Source organism: Choristoneura fumiferana, chromosome 27 (assembly GCF_025370935.1).
Source record: "Choristoneura fumiferana chromosome 27, NRCan_CFum_1, whole genome shotgun sequence".
In the NCBI taxonomy this organism is placed as follows: domain Eukaryota; kingdom Metazoa; phylum Arthropoda; class Insecta; order Lepidoptera; family Tortricidae; genus Choristoneura; species Choristoneura fumiferana.
The window spans coordinates 8,866,159-8,886,673 of record NC_133498.1 but is presented as its reverse complement, the minus strand read 5'-3'; the positions used below and the strand labels follow the sequence as shown (position 1 = coordinate 8,886,673).

Sequence of the window (20,515 nt, the reverse complement as noted above, 5' to 3'; positions counted from 1 at the left end):
ACTTTTGCAAATAGCTTGCATTATGATTTTTATTATAGTTTAAAGTTTAATTGGACAAGCAATGTCTTGCGAAATCCATCATTTCGTTACGTGACAGGCGATGTCATTTAGGCTATTGGATGCCATTTAATCTGTTTGGAATAAACGTAATGATAAAATTACTTAATTTTTGAAAGTTGCAGAACTAAAGTAGTTCCATTTGAGTAGCAGTATCTGTGTTTTAATTTTTTGCTCCTCTTACATGGCCCACCCGGTATGTACTACGTCTAAGATTTGTTCAGATTTATTCACCCAAAGATTTAGCTCGTAGAGTTACACTTGACTTCTACGAAAATTAGCACTTGCTTAATATTTTACAAACGAATCCCTCAATCGAATGTGGTCCCCGAACCCATAAGATTATACTGGACAATGGATTTAGACGAGAAAAGAAATCATCCCCACTTTACGTGTAGAGCGAGTATCCTAAATTTTTTCATTATTTGTTTACTACATTTTTTGAAATTTCTCTACTGGCGCCCATTATGGGGCCAACGCAAATTATTCTGCTCTCTCATATTCATAGCTTGATATTATTTTCTGGTTTACTAAGAACTTGGAATTTTATTTACGTAATCAAAACGCCACGCACAGGACTTATCACGCTAACACGCACGAGTAGTATTACCTCGACGTTTCAGCAACATTACAGTGGCCGTGGTCACGAGTAGACTGAAGTGTGGGGTGTCAAGTCTGTCTAGCAGCGCGAGTCCTTCGAATTACCCGCGCTTGATCACAAATATGAGTGAAAATCACGAAAGTTTAAGACATATTAAATATACCCGGATAACTCACGTCTTAAATCGAGTTTAGCTCGACATGTTTCGGGCTAATCCGTAGCCCTTCGTCTTCGGAGCAACGCGACTCAGCGGCTGCTGCAACACGCGCACTGCGCGCCGCCGCTCTGCTCGCGCGACTACCCGACGAAACTGACACCGGCACACAACTACCCGCGTTTTCATCATCATTACAACTGTCAAATGTAGGGTAGCACACAACACTAACAACATCGCTCTGTAAAGGTACGTTCACACACACCGATGACGCAGCACGAGTATTTAACACCGTTTTCCAACTCGGAGGTACCGAAAGTTTAAGACATTTTATTTACGTAACTCTTATTTTTGGGAACTCCCATGGAAACTTGGTAAATTCTTTGGATCTCAATTCAACTGCTGGTTCTAAACTTCAAACTTGGTATATGCGTGCGAAGCCACGGGTATACGCAAGTAAAGAAATTATATAAATATTTATTTTTTTAATTTACATGGTTGGTGGTCCTCTAAGTGCGTGTTTCTAGAAATTTCCTGCCTCGCACAGCAAAACTCTGGAATGAACTGTCGCCTGCGATATTCCCAGCCCGATATGACCTTCAAGCCTTCTAGAAAAGAGCGTACTCCTACCTAAGGCCGGCAACGCCCTTGTGACTCTTCTGGTGTTGCAGGTGTCTATGGGCGACGGTAATCGCTTACCATCGAGTTCGTTACCAACTATCACCAACGATTTCATCGAGAACCAACGATTTCATTAAATACGTTTCTGAAACGATTAATGCCAAAACACCTATTGTGGCTACTTTCCTTGATTTCAGCTAGGCATTTGATTTTGTTGATCACCAGATATTGATTTCGAAGCTGGAGTACTATGGAGTCTTAGGTCAGGCAAGCAATTGGTTTAAAAGTTATTAGAAGGCCGAAAACAATGCACAGAATGCACTAAAATTGTAGAAGATAACAATCAACTAGTCAAGAATGTCTATAGGTTTTAGTTACGCAACAACGGAGCCGGAGTACCTCAGGGATGTATACTGGGGCCTCTGCTATTTCTACTTTCCATCAACGATCTTCTCTTGGCCCTCCCAATTAAGTCTGTCCTATTTGCTGACGACACCACGCTATTGATTAAAGGGAATGATATTGATACATACGAGGGCACTATAAATAATATATTGATATGTGTTAATGTCTGGACTAGTAAAAATAATCTCAAAATCAACCTATCTAAGACAAAATTCATTCAATTTAGATCTTATAAATCGAAACCGACAGCTTTAAACATAAACTATTTTTAGGCCTGACAATTGATCAACATCTAAATTCGAAAGACCAAATAGTATCTGTGTGTTCTAGACTAAACCGATTTTAAAAGCGGCTTTCGTGCAACGATGTTGCATACTTTATTAAAAGAGCGGGAAAATTTAGATTTTGGAAATATTTCGTTGTCATGTAATAGGTATGGATATATTTTTAATATGAAAGTACCATAAATTTAATTTAAGAGATACCACAGGAGACCGAAGAGCTGGCAGTTTCCTCGCTCAACGCATCAGTCTTGCGATCCAGCGGGGAAATGCTGCCAGCATCTTTGGTACCATGCCGCAGGGTCCATTTTTAGATTTATTATAGTTTTAGCTTATTTAATTTTATTGTACCTAATATACCTTTTTTATGTTTATGTAATATATAATTTAATTTGTAAATCTTAATAAAATTTTCATTATTTAAGATTGTAATCAACACATTTGATCATAAGAAAGAAAGAGCTGTTAATCTGTCAATCCTTCCGGTGCCCGGGCCTGGTGAGATTTCCCGTGAGATTAAATAAATAAATAAATAAATAAATATCTCGCTTTTTTCGTGTTGATATGAAAGTGACAGATTAAAGTGAAGTGAAGTTCAAATATTTGGAATTCAGTGAGTAGACCAAACACTGTCCTCAGCATTAAAAAAAAAGTTACTTTGTCTCACAGAGTGAGCAAAATGCGATTTTGCTCACTGATTTCTCATAGAAAACCTGCCTGTTTGAGGTGCTGAGGTGATAACGTATTTATTTTTGCATTTATAACATTACTAGGGCTTGCACCTTTTCCAACTATTTAATTAGCGCTACGTAAGGCTACATGTAACATTATATTTGCCGAGTAACCAGCAGCTGTACCCAGGATTTGATAAAACATGGCGTACCCTTGTACCGACCTGTTACTTGAAGTAAAGTTCTCTTATTAATAGGATGGTAATGTTAACTAGTATATCTAGCGCGGCTTTGTTTATCTTTTGCGCTTACTCCTTCACGCTAAAACGGCTGCACGCATTTGGATGAAATTCGGTATACCGGGTGGGGCCTGTAATACGAGCAAAAAATTAAAACATAGATCCTCCTCGCCAAACTGAACAACATTAGTTCAGCGACTTTTAAAAATAATGGAGTCTTTGAATCTTCTTTTTTACATACAAATTAAAGTTCCATCTTACAGACTGGCTAAAACCAAAAGTCTTTTCTGGGAAATTGCAGTACGTTTTTATAATAAAATTCCAAAAATATTATAAATGAAACGGATACAAAATTCAGATCTATTGTCAAGAAGACATTAATATCAAAGGCGTATTATAAAGTTAATGATTATATCATGGACAGGGATATTTGGAAATAATTCCGATCCGCATTAGCGATCCCTTCAAATAGCGAACCTACTGTGTTAAAAATAAAAATAAAGTTGTGTTAAATACTTGTGATGTTTAAATATCATTTAATAATATTGTAAATCTGTTTAAAAAAATATATATATATACCTCGTTGAGTTTCTTGCCGGATTCTTCTCAGCAGAGGTTTTTCCGAACCGGTGGTAGATTTTTTTTGACATTCATAAGTGCTTGTTATGGCCTAAATTGAATAAAGATATTTTGACTTTGACTTTGACTTTAAATACTGCTATCAATGTACGCCATCCTAGAACACAACTGACGTCGTCTGTCACGCTATAAACATCAAGCATTTTGTTTTACATTGATTCTTCGAATAAATTTAAGTGTAATGAAAATTAACAAGAATAACTATTTTTAAAAGTCGCTGAACTAATGTTGTTCAGTTTGACGAGTATGATATATGAACATGAAACTACCGTGAGACTCACTCATATTAAATGATATTATAACGGATAACTCACGTCTTAAACCGAGTTAAGCTCGACATGTTTCGGGCTATTTAGTAGCCCTTCCTCTCAGGAGCACGCGACTCGGCGGCTGCCGCAACACGCACACACAAAGAGAGAGAAAGGGCTACGAAATAGCCCGAAACATGTCGAGCTTAACTCGGTTTAAGACGTGAGTTATCCGTTATAACATCATTTAGTATGATATATGTTTTAATTTTTTGCTCATATAACATATTACAGGCCACACCCGGTATATTTAGATAGCTGGATATTTGGAATGATACCTAGGCTACAATACAATACAATAACTCAAAGTCAAAGTCAAAGTCAAAATATCTTTATTCAAATAAGGCTATAACAAGCACTTATGAATGTCAAAACAAATCTACCACCGGTTCGGAAAAACCTCTGCTGAGAAGAATCCGGCAAGAAACTCAACGAGGTATATAACTATGTATTGAACGCCAACATAACACACCACATTAATATTATTTGACGGATAAATTCAATCAATGGATGGTGTAACGCTGCTAGACAAATTTGGATGAAATTTGGTATGCAAGCTAGGTTAAGTTTAGACGTTAGATTGGATGGACAGTTTAACAACCCTTTCGAACCCAGCCGAGTATAAAAAGAGTTACGACAATGGACTTTATGTACAATCCATGTCAAAATCCTCGAATGGAGACCACGGACGGGAAAACGTAGTGTAGGGCTTCCTGAGGCACGGTGGACGGACGACCTTAAGAGGGTCGCTGGCGGCGGATGGATGCGAGGGGCTGAAGACAGTGTTGTGGCGCGCCATGGAAGAGGCCTATGTCCAGCAGTGGACTGCTGTAGGCTGATGATGATGTCAAATTCAAATGTAAGAGTTACGACGATGGGCCTTATGTACAATCAATGTCAAATTCAAATGTAATTAACCCGCACGATCGTATCAGCAGGGCTACTACGAAACTCGAAACTCGAAGTTCGTGTCGTGCGGTCCCTCTGACACTTATTCTGTCTAATACGAGAGCGAGTGGGACGGTACGATACGAACTTCGAGTTTCGACTTTCGTAGTAGCCCTGCAGCTGGGATCGAAAGGGATAACCAGATGGCGCTAAGGTTCGCCATACACGACGATTTTTAATCCGTGATCAGGTAGAATAAACAAAACCGCTAAACAGGAACTGATACTATATCTTCATAAGTGAAGGAACAGACATACCACATCACATACTATATGTTAATTAATTAATACTTTTTAATGATGATAGTGAATACATACAAGGTAGGTGTGTAAGGGTCGTTGCCTGTAGCGTTTAGGCAAGATGATATACTATACTAGCGATTACCCGCGGTTTCGCACGCGTCAACTATTCGATCCGGTACCTATATTCTGGGATTTTACAAAATTCTCGTGGAAATTCCCAAAAATAACATCGTATTAAAAACAATCATGCCAAATTTAATGACTAAGCCAAGCGGTTCTTATTTTGAGATTTTATCCCTATCCCGTGGGAATATTGTGATAAAATGTAGCCTATGTATTATTACAGATGTCCAGCTACCTACGTACTAAATTTCAGCCAAATCTGTCCAGCCGTGAAGGAGTAACAAACACACACACACACACACACACACACACACACACACACGAACTTTCGCAATTATAATATTAGTAGGATAGGAGGTATTTACGAAGTAGTAACGGAATTCACATTCAGCCGATACAAGGTGTATTGAAATGAATATAATATCTTACTTGAAAAAGTTTACTATAAAAATATAAAATTAAAGAAAATAATTACGCGAGAAAAACAAATACAGGGCTGTATTGTAAAAAGTTGGAAAACACCCGACTTCATCACTTCAAAGTTCAATACCTCAAAAACGGCTAAACTGATTTTGATGAAACATGTCTAAGAACCATTGCTAGGAAACGTGATTTCAAATTTAAAAAAAAACCGCATTCAAATCGGTCGGTCGGTCGTAATATTCAAAACTGTAAGAAGCGAGATATTTGCAAAGAACAGGACTTTTGTTAGGTACCTTTGTTACATTTTGTACTTACCTTGAATATCTAAAACGCGGACACGAGAAACTGTAAGTTTTGAGACGACATTTCCAGCTTCACCGCTCATTCTAAGATTGATACAATTAAATTGTTTCATCATCATCATCCCAGCCTATATACGTCCCACTGCTGGGCACTGGCCTCCTCTCAGAACAAGAGGGCTTGGGCTATAGTTCCCACGCGGGCCCAGTGCGGATTGGGAACTTCACACGCACCATTGAATTGCTTCGCAGGTTTGTGCAGGTTTCCTCACGATGTTTTCCTTCACCGCAAAGCTCGTGGTAAATTTCAAATTTAATTCCGCACATGAATTTGGAAAAACTCAGAGGTGCGAGCTGGGGTTTGAACCCACAATCCTCTGATTGAGAGGCGATAGGTCAAACCACTAGGCCACCACGGCTTCAAACCACTAGGCCACCACGGCTTACGAAAATTTAAATTGTTTACGCAGCTAAAATAACGTTACAAAAACATGCCCACTGGTGATGCACTCGTCTTTGTTTTAGTTGAAAAGGGCCCCATTATTTAGTTTACCTATAACACAAAACAAATGACACATAGAAATAGGTAAAATAAAAGAGAACAGTTACTCAAGCTATGCTGTTTCCTGGCATGTTATGAAAATACACACCTAATACAATAACAGGACCTATTCATAGTAGGGTGGCCACGAAGCAGAGATTTACGGGACTGTCCTTTAGGGTTCCGTACCCAAAGGGTGCCTACGGAACCTTATTACTGAGACTCCGCTGTCTGTCTGTCTGAAGTCTGTCACAGGGCTCTATTGAGTCGTAATAGTTACACTTGAAATTTTCACAGATTATGTATTACTGTGGCTGCTATAACAACAAATACCAAAACAGAATAAAATAAATATTTATATATAATACAGGATGATTCCAAGGTCATGAGCAAGAGTGAAACGGGTGATGGGGAGATTCGCACTGAGCAACTTTTACTACAGGACCAGCCCCAAAATCGCGAAAAAGAAACCAACAAGAGATATTTGATCGCTAACTATCCGAAATGTACGGAACAGCAGTAAAAGTTGCTCAGTGCGAATCTCCCCATCACCCCTTTTACTCTTGCTCATGACCCCGGAATCAATAGAATTCAATCATTTTGATCCAGAAAAATGGTTACCTACATGAGCTGTAACTTCTTGACATTGTCCTTAACTTTTTTTTGTATTAAATACTGCACTGTTTGTATTTGTGTGTTTTTTGTTGTTTTTGTATAAATTTTATTTTAGTCGCAAATCAATTCTATGTACTGTACTTAGTTTATAAGATTGAAATATTGTATGCTGGACCCTGGCAGATTGTGACGTACTAAATGTCATAATAAGAACCTATCTTATGATACCAAAAGAATGTTATTATCATAATTTCCTTGCTATTTGTTACATATTTGCTGTGGTTTATTTTTAAAAAGTGTTTTTCAATAAAAAGACACGTCAAGATCGCTTACCTTCTTTCTAATGCTAAAAACATGAAGTATAGCCCCCAGACGTGCTCAAACACCTTCTCTTTCGTCGTCTTAGTTATGAAGACAAAGTTACAGTTACAACCTTAGTTTAAACTTTAAAGGACTGTCCTCTCTTCCAACTCATCGTGGTCACCCCACTGGCATCTGTAAGAAAACGGGTGGCCATATATGAAGATATTTTCAAAATTGACACATTTCTCGCTACGACGCGTTGCGGGTCGGACGTGAATATGCTCAGGGAGTATATACTGTCTGTTGTCTGGGTGCTTTGCGGCGCGAGCTACCATGAGCAGTATAGAGGTAATTATTACAACTTGTTATTATTATCTAGCCTGGATTGATGTCCCAGTGCTGGGCAAAGGCCTCCCCCATGCCCTCCATTTCTCCCGATCCAATAAGCAGCCTGAGGCCGTCGTCGAGAAATATGTCCATATATTACAACTACCAAACTAAAAACTGTTTGTAATTATAGATGCAACCTTTTTTTTTACTGGCTGTACTTGTATTCCCATCGAATACCTACTATTATTTTTGTAGATGTACCGGGATCTAGCTTATCGTCGCTAATATTTTTCTGAAAAGATTCATGTTCCAACTTTTTCATGGCCGAACGATATTTTTTCTGAAACTGTTAATCTTCAGGATATTTTCAAGATTCTGTAAAACCCTCTAGGTTTGATTAGTTTTGTAACCAATCCTGGAGTACTTAGGTACAGTTTCAAAACAAATCGTTCGTTATAAAACAGTCGGGAAATGATTAATCTGGAAGAAAATGTTTGGCGAAAATTTAAAGAACCTATGATTGATGTTTTGGAGTCTTTTTGTATTTTTTATTTCAACTCCAAATTTGTTACTTTGTTTGTTGTTTTTTTTTGTTATTTGTTCTGTTTTGTTAGGAAAAATTCGTGTCTAGATTCCTGTCCAGCAATGGTATAGGGGTTATAGCACGCAGCACGGAATGCTGAGGCCCTGGGTTCGATTCCCAGTGCTGGTCTCTTTTTCTGGTTTTTCTGTGCATCCATGTCTCAGTTTGTATTTACGATATGGTTTCACGGGATACCCGTAAAAGTAACAAATTTGGAGTTGAAATAAAAAACACTAAAAAGTCAATCAAAAAACTGGTAGGTGAAATAATTTTAAAAAATTCGGGACAGTAGTAAATATATCAAATTTACAAAGAAAATTATAACGGCTAAGATTGCTTGAGAATTAGTAGTAGTATAATTAAGGGGCTATTTCACCATCCATTGATTAGCATTAACTGACTGCTAACTGTGATGCCGTCTCTATTTGTTTTGTTCGAATAGACGGAGACGGCATCACATTTAACCGTCAGTTAACACTAATCAATGGATGGTGAAACAGCCCCTAAGAGTAAATAGCAGCCTAAGGTACAAAATATACCTAAACTTGGAAGATTCCGTACCTACACAATACGAAATCCTTAGAAAAATACCTATTACTTGATTTTTTCGTAATGGCTACGGAACCCTATCTTGGGCGTGTCTGACACGCTCTTGGTCGTTTTTTTTTCTTTTCTGACTTCTATGGCAATTTTGGCAGTGTTACCAAATAAAATATTTTTATCTTTTATCTTTACCATACGGCTAACTTTTCTTCTAATCCGTTTTTTCCAGTACCACTGACATGCACCGACAAATGGGAATCCTACGTGTTCGAAAACAAGGAGTACTTGGTACAGAATCTGGCTATAAACTGGGAGAATGCTAAAATCATGTGCCGGTAAGTATTTAAAAAAAAATAGAAAAGAATATGAAACTTCGAAAGGTAGCTCTAGGGTCTTCGAAAGGTAGCTCTAGGGTCGTTGGCTGTGACTCGATTCCCATCGGGTTGTCTGATTTTTCTATGACGTGATGACAACGGCTAAACTGATTCATGTACCATCAGCCAAATATGTGGTCTACCACCCTAAAGTTGATAATCGTTTGCATGTCATAAAACAATAATGCCAATAGACGTGTCTGTCAACTTTAAAGTTCGACTATAACGACATATTCATTTGAAAGACTACGATATACCTACTACTACTGAAATAGACTCAATTTTTTTTTGTATTACCAACTTATAATTTAATTAATAAATAAATAATCATAAAATGAACATATTATGTTTTATTCCTACACCTAAAACTACACACATACCACAAAAATCTACACACGTCTGTTTTACTTTTTGTAGACGCCAACCCAAGCGCTCCGTCCAGCCGTAGGTATAAATTTCAAGAATACGGCTGAGTCAATCTACTTTTACTTGTATTGTGATGTAACTACACAAGTATATAATATCCAGTTAGAATAATGAGTTGTTTTTTTTTCAGTGGACATCACAACGGGTCGTTAGCTGTGCTAGACACGAAGGAAAAAGCCGAATTCATGGCCGAAGCACTTGCGGAATCTCAGTTTGGTAACGTTATTTTATCTAATCTATGTATCTATCTAATACCTTTAAACGACCATTTCTTATATACCTATATATAATCAGAATATCGAAAATACAATCTGAGATATGGATGCACAGAAAAACCAACCAATCATAATTTGATTGCTTAGTAGCGACATCTCTTGTCTGGGTGAGCGGTTAGTTCCGAAAGAGTGTGACGTCTCTTGACGAAACACAGATGTCGCTAGTGCTGCTGCTTAAGTAGCATAGTAGAAATAAGCAACCTGAGATATGTATGCATAGGAAAAATTCGTGTCTAGATTCCTGTCCAGCAGTGGTGTAGGGGTTATAGCACGCAGCACGGATTGCTGAGGACCTGGGTTCGATTCCCAGTGCTGGTCTCTTTTTCTGTTTTTTCTGTGCATCTATGTCTCAGTTTGTATTTTCGATATGGTTTCACGGGATACCCGTAAAAGTAACAAATTTGGAGTTGAAATAAAATATACAAAAAGACTCCAAAAAACCAATCATAATAATCAGAATCTCGGAAACGACTCCAACGATTTCGATGTGGTATGTGGGGGTTTTCGGGGATGACAAATCTATCTAGCTTGGTCTTAGGAAAACGCTTATTATCGAGATTTAGCCCGAGCAAAGCTCGGACGCCCAGGTACTTACACTTATTTTGGTATCGTAAAAATACAAAGCTAGTTCGAGATAAATGCAAAAAACTTTGTTGATAGATTTTTGACCGAGTTTCTCAACTCGGACGCATATATCGCACCTCATACACAATGACGTACATAAATGCATGACCTTTTCGAGATAGATAAATGCAACATATAGGTACTGAGTGGCAAAAAACCTGGCCCTCGAATCAACGCAGTAATAGGTAATTTTATAGGTAGAGTGGGTAAAAATTTGTGCCACGAGTATATTATAAATTACTAGCTGTTGCCCGCGACTCCGTTCGCGTACAAGTATGAATAGTTTACGTCTCGACCAGATCTACCGAATATACACAAAAAAATACATGGAAATCGGTCATGAACACGAGAATTTTATATATTAGATAAAATCTATTTGATCCGATATTTGACTGTTTTCTGTCATCTCATTAACTATTTTTGGGAAAATGCAATTATGTCATTGTTGTTTTAGAGGTGCGATATTAATTTCCGACGTTTTTCCAACTTAAACAACTGGAATTCTACGGAGGAGGCCTACTATGTCCAACCGAGGACGTCCTAGGGCTGATATGATGATGACTGATGTATTTATTTCGTATTTAGCCATAGACTCTGCGTGGGTGGGCGCGCGCCGCTTCGGCGCCGACGACCCTGCTGGCTACCGCTGGGACAACTCGCTGGAGCTGCGCCGCACCGCTGCTGATGTGCTGGCAAGCGAGTTGGATGGCACCTGGCAGTACCCTGCGGTATGTACTCACTATGCTACCTCAGCGACGAGTAAGCGGTCATTTTAAGGAGTGGTCATTGCAAGAAGTGGTCATTTTAAGAAGTGGGCATTTCAAGAAGTGGTCATTTCAAGAAGTGGGCATTTCAAGAAGTGGTCATTTCAAGAAGTGGTCATTTTTTTAAAAGTGGTAATTTCAAAGAGTGGTCATTTCAATAAGCGGTCATTTTAAGGAGTGGTCATTGCAAGAAGTGGTCATTTATAGAAGTGGTCTTTTTTTTAAGTGGTCATTCAAAGAGTGGTCATTTCAATAAGCGGTCATTTTAAGGAGTGGTCATTGCAAGAAGTGGGCATTTTAAGAAGTGGGCATTTATAGAAGTGGTCTTTTTTTTAAGTGGTCATTTCAAAGGGTGGTCATTTCAGTAATTAGTAATTTTAAGTACCTAGTGGTCATATTAAATATAATGACCGGATAACTCACGTCTTAAATCGAGTTTAGCTCGACATGTTTCGGGCTATCCGTAGCCCTTCGTCTTCGGAGCAACGCTCTCATATGAGTGAGTCTCACGGTAGTTTCATGTTCAAAATTGCAAACCTAGTGGTCATTGCAAGAAATAGTTATTTGTCAATGTGATCCCAAACCGCCGCAAGGCTTTTAGTAGGTATGTTTGTTTGTAACAGTGGCAGAACCGCACCCACGTGCCAGTGCCAGAAAGTGGCGCGGACTGTGTCGCCGTCCAAAGGGTCCACCACGACCACCCCGTGTTCCTGGACCTGCCCTGCGAGCTCCAACGCCCGTTCATTTGTGAGAGAGGTGGGTTCACATATTTATTTATATCAGCTATAAAAAAGCCGTGGTGGCCAAGTGGTTTGAGCTATTGCCTTTTAAGCAGAGGGTCGGGGGTTCGAGCCCGGGCCACGGAGTTTTTCGGAATTCATGTGCGATTACATTTGAAATTTACCACGAGTTTTACGGTAAAGGAAAACATCGGTATTGTCTTTAGTTTTCATAACAATTGAGAACAGATGGCCGTTGGGGCCGAAAAGTTCTCGAGTGGAGACCGCGGATCGGCAAGCGCAGCGTAGGACGTCCACCAACGAGATGGACGGATGACCTGGATAAAGCCGCGGGTTCACGGTGGATGCAGGCCGCTGCCAACCGAAGCAACTGGAGGTCTATGGGGGAGGCCTATGTGCAACAGAGGACGTCCTACGGCTGAGATGATGATGATGAAATTATAAGACTTATGCTAAATGCCCATTGACGGCCAGATGGCCTAGTGGTAGAAAACCTGTCTACAAAGCTTGAGGTCCCGGGTTCGATTCCCGTGTCGGGGCAGATATTTGTATGAAAAATACAAATGCTTGTTCTCGGGTCTTGGGTGTTTAATATGTATTTAAGTATGTATCTATCTATATAATTACATTTATCCGTTGCTTAGTACCCATAACACAAGCTTTGCTAAGCCTACTTTGGGACTAGGTCAATTGGTGTGAATTGTCCCGTGATATTTATATTTATTTATTTTTTACCAACCGTCGCCGTCGCGTCAGTATGCGTTTGACATTCCGTTGTTGACACGTTCCTATTACTTTCATGGCACGCTACGGGTAGTGGGTTAACCTATACAGTTAACGGTTGTTTTTCGCAGATGCTCAAGTGCCGAATATAGTAAAGGAACTGAAGACGGTGCGGTGCCGGACGGGGCTGTACCGCATGTACGACGGACTGCTGACCTGGCACCAGGCTGCAGCATACTGCGTCGTCAGGAAGATGAGGTTAGCTTAGAGTCACCAACCACAATTCCAAACAACTAGGATTAGAAGTTGAAAAACCAGGACAATACTACACTGCTTACACTTATTTAGCACTTTTTTGTAACATTTTTGTATTTCCCTTTTGTAGGTACAAAGAGTATAAACAAACAAACAAACAATTCATAAAACACCACGCAACCGAGTAGGTAGCAGTATTTAAGGGGGCTCCCATACAAACATGTTTTTTTGCCGTTTTTTGCTCGATATTAATAACGGCAAAAGGTAGAGACGCCTGAAATATTCACAGAATATTTTTTAGTCATATATTCACTTGAATTTTTTTTAAATAAATATTTACCTAATGGTGGCTCGCATAGGTAAATATGTGGTCTACCGCCCTAAAATTGATAATCGTTTGCATGTCATAAAACAATAAACTTGGACTTGAAAGTTCGACTTTAGTGACATATTCATTTTGTTTAAAAATTGATAACCACTTATTTGGCTGATGGTACATCAAACATGTTTTTTTACTAATGTCTAATGTTGTTGATGGTACGGAACCCTTCGTGCGCAAGTCCGACTCGCGCTTGGCCGGTTTTTATTAAACTATTAATAACTTGAAGCCGTGGTGGCCTAGTGGTTTGACCTATCGCCTCTCAAGCAGAGGGTCGTGGGTTCGAACCCCGGCTCGCACCTCTGAGTTTTTCGAAATTCATGTGCGGAATTACATTTGAAATTTACCACGAGCTTTGCGGTGATGGAAAACATCGTGAGGAAACCTGCACAGACCTGCGAAGCGATTCAATGGTGCGTGCGAAGTTTCCAATCCGCACTGGGCCCGCGTGGGAACTATGGCCCAAGCCCTCTTGTTCTGAGAGGAGGCCTGTGCCCAGCAGTGGGACGTATATAGGCTGGGATGATGATGATGATGATGATTAATAACTTGGCGAAATCTGTACAATAACTTTTTCTTTCCTGTTACGACAGTTTAGCCAACATTGCTTCGATGCGGTGCCTCAAGAAACTCGGGATGACGATGCTCAAAACCAGGCCAAGTAAGTTATTATTTACCCCCTCCCCCCCTCGGATAAATGTGATACCGTCTCTGTTTGTTTTGTTCGAATAGACTGAGACGGCATCACATTTAGTCGTCAAATAAAGCAATGGGTGGTGAACAGCCTCTTAATGAAATAATTCACCACTACTTAATTAGATTTTTTTAATAAACTTGTCTATTGCTTATTTAAGGATATAAGACTTAAGATATAAGATACTATGTTTATTTTTCTTGTTTATGCAGGTATCGAGAACGCCTGGGTGGGTGCCAAGGGTGAGCTGGGCAAATGGCAGTGGTTGGATTCCGGAGCTAGCATCTTCCAGCCCAGCGCTTTCAACGACCTGAAGGACAAGAGCCTGTGGCCGCCTATGAGGTAGGATGATGATGATTTATTTTAACATTTGAAACTTAACGATAAGATTTGCACACTTTTTTAAATGAAACAACGGAACTATTTTAAATTGCGCGAACTTCTACGATAAAAACATAATAAATTACGGTAATAAACGTTCATGTAGGTATTTTTAGTCCATTTGTGTTCGAAATATCTAGAAACGTGTGTTCGAATGGCGTCCGCGGACCGGGAGACGAGCTGTCGGTAGGCCTCCAACAAGATGGAGCGACGACTTGGTTAAGATCGCGGATCGCGGTGGATGCGGAAAGCACAAGACCGGTCTGAGTGGAGAGCCTTGGGGAGGCCTATGTCCAGCATGGACGTCTTTCGGCTGACATGATGATGATGATGATGATGACGTGTGTTACAATTTGACCGTTAATTTAAACCTTATTAAACGGAGTATAGAGTGTACCAGGGATGACTCCCTAGAAAATGAAACTTGCCAGCACTAGGGGTCGACCGGGGGGGGGATGACCCCCTTGGAAGATAAATCACGCCAACACTAGTCACCAGTGGCATGTATTGGTCAATGAGGGCTATCGCGTATGAATTCGCCGCTAGAGGCGCTAGTGTAGCGAGAGTCTCCGAAATGCCAAATGTCACTGTTTTTGGGTGAGCTACGCGGGTTACTTTAATTAGAATATATTTTGTGAATATTTTGCAATACGTGAAATTAATTATGGCAAATATGCGTTACGGGGCAACGAATTGTGCTTTGAGACAGTTTTGTCTTTCGGAAACGTTTGTCCTCCCTTTTTTCCGAACAAAACGGGACTACGCAAAACTGTGGCATGCTCGATATTTTTATGGTGCGGTTTTAAAGGAGTTGATCTAAGAGCCTTGTCATTGCAGAGACAGGAACTCCGTGAAGCAGAACGGTTGTCTGCAGCTGGACCGGCATGCCACGCACGCACCGGTGTTCCTAGAAGCGCGTTGCGAGAGGAAAATGCAGTTTATCTGCTACCAGGGTAATCAATCATCTAAATTGAAAATACAAACTGAAATATAGATGCACAGAAAAACAGAAAAATAAGACCATCACTGGGAATCGAACCCAGGTCCTCTAGCTAGGGTATGGAGTGCCGAAAAAGTTTCTCGATGAGGGCTACGGCATAGATGTCGCTAGCGTCACTGCTTAAGTGACTAAGTAAGAAACAAACAAGCTGAGATATGAGGTGCATAGGGGAAATTCGTGTCGGTACCGTTGACCATCAGTGGTGTAGCGGTATAGCACGCGGTACGGATTACCGAGGACCTGGGTTCGATTCCCAGTGATAGTCTTATTTTTCTGTTTTTCTGTGCATCTATACTTCAGTTTGTATTTTCAATTTAGGTTTTACGGGATGACCGTAAAAGTAAAAATTTGGAATTGAAATAAAAAAAAATACAAAAAGATTCCAAAAAAACAATCTTAATCAATCATCATCATATCTTTAATGAAACAAGCCTCACTAAAGCCGCATCGACATTTGTCTGTCGTGTTGTGTCGTAACGCATCAGAACGGTATCGGTTTCATACATTTTATAAGGTTGCGTCCACATTTATCTGATGCAGTGAGTTCAGTTGTGACGGCATGTGTTCTGACGCATCAAAGCTATAGAGAGAGAGAGTGTGGATTGCGAACTTCACACACACCATTGAATTTCTTCGCAAGTTTGTGCAGGTTTCCTCACGATGTTTTCTTTAACCGTAAAGCTCGTGGTAGATTTCAAATGTAATTTCGCACGGACATTCAGAAAAACTTGGATGCGAGCCCGGGGTTTGAACCCACGATCCTTTGCTTGAGAGGCTGATGGTCAAACCACTAGGACACCACGGCACCACAGTAAAGTGGTGTAAAGAATCACTTTGGATATAATAATGATTAGGTACCTATTGATTAGGGACTCCTAAGTGAACGTGAAACTACATTTTGCTATCTACACACTATTATTTCATTTCTTTTTCGTTTGTTATGTTCCAGAAGTGACAACTCTAAGAGCGCCGACACCGCCACCTAGTGACGAAAACTATTACTATGTGCTTGTCAAACAACTTCTGTACTGGCAGCACGCATACGACAACTGTATCAAAATGAATGGAACACTGGCTACTTTAGATAGCTCTGATATCATGACCCAGTTGTTGTTGCTTATGGGAGAAAACAAGGAAGAACGTAAGTTTGATTTCAGCGCCACCTAGTGACGAGTAGCACACACAAGTTTTACATGACACTGAAGTGTATGCAATAATTCTGATAAACTTGAGCATTCACTTGTAACAGAACATCGAGCATTCGCCGTTTTTAGGGGTTTTTTTTTACTATCTAAAGCCACTCGCCAAACTGATATTGACAGTTTTTGGTGAGAACGCGTTCATTACAATTTCATTGTGTAAGTATCTATTCAAATATATATCTAAAAACAAAACAAAAGTTACAACAAATACAGCGATGTGGGTACTTTTGCAAATGTACTATATTGTTTATAGGTAGGTAGGTATCTATATTTTTTCATGTGTCCCTGCACGAAACTATTACACTACACTTATATACTACTAATTTACAACTATACCTACCTAATAAAAAAAAATACGTAAGTACGAATACGCGAACGTAAAAGGTGATCATCTCGCGAAGCGACCGCAAGACGAGCGAGCTAAAATCAAAACGTACGGCACCGACGGCAGGGCAGCCTTGACTGTACAGAAAACTTAATCCTCCTTAAATTATCAGTGTGTGCGTGCGGTGGGTGCGTGCGTAACAGCGCCAACCGGCGCGAACACGTTTAAGCCGCGCGATGTACTTTTGTTTGTAATGAACTTACTTCTCCTCCTTTACTATGCTAGAACTAGAACGCTCCAGTTCATTTTGTGAGTTTACCTGTAATGTAACATTCTCTAGAATGCTCAGTACAAGTGAAGTGAATGCTTAAGTTTATCAGTATCTTTATGCTGGCTCCACACGTTTGGCAAGCGCCGACAAACGCACAGCAGACGCAGTTATAATAAAAATAAAGAAAGAATAAAATTTATTTACCTAAATTCGGCACAACAAAAATAAATAAAATTACAGCTAAAAAACAGACAATCTTATATATTAGGCACCAAGAGAGAAAATAAAATAAACATTGTGCCGAAAGAAGTAAAAAGGGCCATACTCAGCGTATTGCTGCAAGCCGCAGCGATGGTTTTCAGTATGACCCTAATAATATGTTACAATAATATTGTACAGTAAGTAAAAGCTATTTCCATCTTACTTTAACATATGACTGCGTCCTGTGCGTTTGTCGACGCTTGCCATAAACGTGTGGACCCAGCATTTTAGAAGAACACGATCACACTAACGTAAAATAAAATAACAATAATCTTTTTAGCTGTACGACACGTCTGGATTTCTGGACGTCTGAATATGACAAAAGACATATCCACTGACGCCGTCACATACCTTTGGTACAATCCGGTGAATAAAAAACGGATCCCAGATCCGAAAAACTTTGGACAGCAAGTCTTCGGTGCTTACGTGAGTAATAAATGGCTTAATCATCATAAAGCAGCGTGTTTTGTAAAGGAATTTGCATGTTTACGCGTGCAAAGCTTCGTGTAAACGCTAATAAGAAAATGGAAAAATATTATCAACTCAGACAGCGCCATCTATTTTTCATGCTTATAACTAATTAGTCGCCTTAGAATGTTATTTTAATTTCGCTATTCCCCGCTAGATGCCGCCTTGGTTGGAGGATGAGTTCACCACTGACAACTCTTGCTTGAACTTGGACAGACAGAACCATTTGAATGGTCTTGTGTATGGACTGCCTTGTGACATGCCTCAGTATTCCGTTTGTATGATAGGTAAGTACAATTATTATATTAGTGTGTAGAACACAGCCACAGCACCCTTGTTGCATCAGTTCTAAAACTAATAGCGCTTTAAGTAAAAAACAAATTGGATAACCAATAAAAAAGTTAGTATTATTATCATTTAAATGACACTGAATGCGCAAACAAAAACAAACTAAAGTCCGCGTTTGAATTTTTCATACTTCATTAGTAAGTGTCTGGTGCCGCCATCTAGTTCAAAATAAGAAAACTAAAAAAGTGAAATAAAACACTGTTGTCTTACTTAACTTACTTACTTATTAAATTATGATGTTATTTAATTATAATTACCTTTAATTGTACATTAGGCCAGAGCATCCGAGTAAAACACAAGACAGCAGTGCAACCATCTCGCAAAACAGACGTGCATGTATGTGCATGTATGATAAATAGAAGCACAACATAAACCACCATAATTTAAAAATACGCACAAGAACGCGCCTATGTACGCGGAGTGTCTGTGTTTGACACCAGTTTATTAACTTCACTTGTTTTTAAATGTCTAATTCGTGTTTTGTAGCTTTTTCTAATTACCATACACAAATGCATGCACTTTTTATGTGTACATATAGGTAGTGTATTGTGTTTACCTGTATTTCCGACATAGAATAAAGTAAAACATACATAAGAATCGTAAATCTCATTTTATTAAACTGCTTTAAAAATTGGTTTTGAAAATAATTTCAATAAAAAAATACTGCCAAAAAATGACATATAAATGAAAAAAAAAAACAATTATTAAGTATCAAAAACATTGTGCCCAGGTTATATTAATTCGTTCACTATTACTCATGGATTTAGGTAACTTCAAAAAGCGTCTACCTACCCCTTTCCGGCCGAGACACTGTTTTTCCGAATTTTCTTCTAAAATGTAAATTAATTGTGGTCTGTGAAAAGATGATTTACTTGCGCTCTAATCTAAATTAATTTTTGTTTTCAGAGAAAAATTCTAGAACAGAGCCTGTTACAGAAGGCAGTGCAACTCTTGCATCGATTGGGTTCGAAACTGGAGCTGGAGCATGAGTGAAGAAGCATGAGAAAAGAAAATTAACTTAGTACAGTGCTACCAACATACACATAGATGTCTAAGTGCCCCAGATAGATATTTAATTCAGTTGTAATAGCTGGAATCCTCACGATCATATTATTACTTTAGCTAAAAAAATGTATTTTTATGTTAACAATAGCAAGTGTCAACGAACAAGTCATTCTATGTAGATTTATAGTACATTGTTGTAGAGGCTGGAAAGTAAGAGTTCATCTTTTGCACTTTTGGCAGAGACTAAACATTTTTATTTTCACACGACTACTGAGAGGAAATATATTTTTTTATCACAAAACAAACAATAACAACCCAAAGACTGCGCTGCTCCAGCTTGGCTCCCTCCAATTTTTATTTTTCTATTGTTACATCATTACTTTTTTTTTAAATGAGTTCGTTCTTAGCGGCCAGTACCCAAATGTACAAATATAAGTGCACTGGATTTAGGTTATCTGTGGCCACATTTTCAAGCACTGGCGTGAATTATATTTATTATATTTTAATATTTTATGAATTTGGCTTTGTACATTATTGTTTACATTGTCGTTACTTTGATATATTGAATAAAAAAAATCTTTCTTTCTTTCTTATTTAGGAATAATTATTTAGTTTTATGAAATACCTATTCAATTAACAAATAAACATTACAACTACTAAACTGAGTTTCATTTTCCTGTAAGTCTAGAAAGAAACTAAATTACCTAAATAGGTTTCTGTTTTAGATTGAACTTTTGTTCACCCATAGTCACTGTATAAAGTCGAGGTCAAAGCTATCTTCATATTTACATTTTTGTACCTTGTCACTGTGTCTTCTTACAACAAGTGTAAAAAAATATGGTTCAGGCCATAAAAAAACCTAACCTAATTATAATTGCCATAGTATGTCCATCCATTACCTGAAATTACCGAATGAAATTGGGTATTAAGAAGATACATAAATTATATTATTGAGATATATAGTTTGAAATCCTGGGAAGTCCAATAGGACAGTTTTTAGTTTTCAGTTCCTGAGGGATAGCGAAAAACGATTTTTTCGCAGACTAAGTCGCGAGCAAAAACAAGCATTAAATA

The 20,515-nt window shown here is 38.8% G+C and overlaps 2 protein-coding genes across 3 annotated transcripts in view; both read left to right on the top strand.

The window, feature by feature from the left end:
- LOC141443296 (uncharacterized) overlaps positions 1 to 20,515 on the top strand; it is a 465,577-nt gene that overhangs the window by 116,123 nt on the left and 328,939 nt on the right. The gene's annotated exons all lie outside the window — the stretch shown is intronic.
- Positions 7,702 to 20,422, top strand: LOC141443312 (uncharacterized). The gene is made up of 13 exons (XM_074108548.1): positions 7,702 to 7,818; positions 9,156 to 9,261; positions 9,857 to 9,942; positions 11,211 to 11,353; positions 12,013 to 12,145; positions 12,984 to 13,110; positions 14,080 to 14,147; positions 14,393 to 14,522; positions 15,399 to 15,514; positions 16,511 to 16,702; positions 17,901 to 18,046; positions 18,246 to 18,375; positions 19,343 to 20,422. Exons 1-13 carry the CDS (start codon positions 7,749 to 7,751, stop codon positions 19,423 to 19,425), a joined length of 1,530 nt encoding a protein of 509 aa, XP_073964649.1. The 5' UTR covers positions 7,702 to 7,748; the 3' UTR covers positions 19,426 to 20,422.

Excerpts from the sequence above, each read along its gene's own strand:
- LOC141443312 (XM_074108548.1), top strand. The coding sequence starts at position 7,749 with ATGCTCAGGGAGTATATACTGTCTGTTGTCTGGGTGCTTTGCGGCGCG. Across the intron at positions 14,148-14,392 it reads GATGCTCAAAACCAGGCCAA|GTATCGAGAACGCCTGGGTG; the intron begins GTAAGTTATTAT and ends TTGTTTATGCAG. Across the intron at positions 16,703-17,900 it reads GGGAGAAAACAAGGAAGAAC|CTGTACGACACGTCTGGATT; the intron begins GTAAGTTTGATT and ends TAATCTTTTTAG.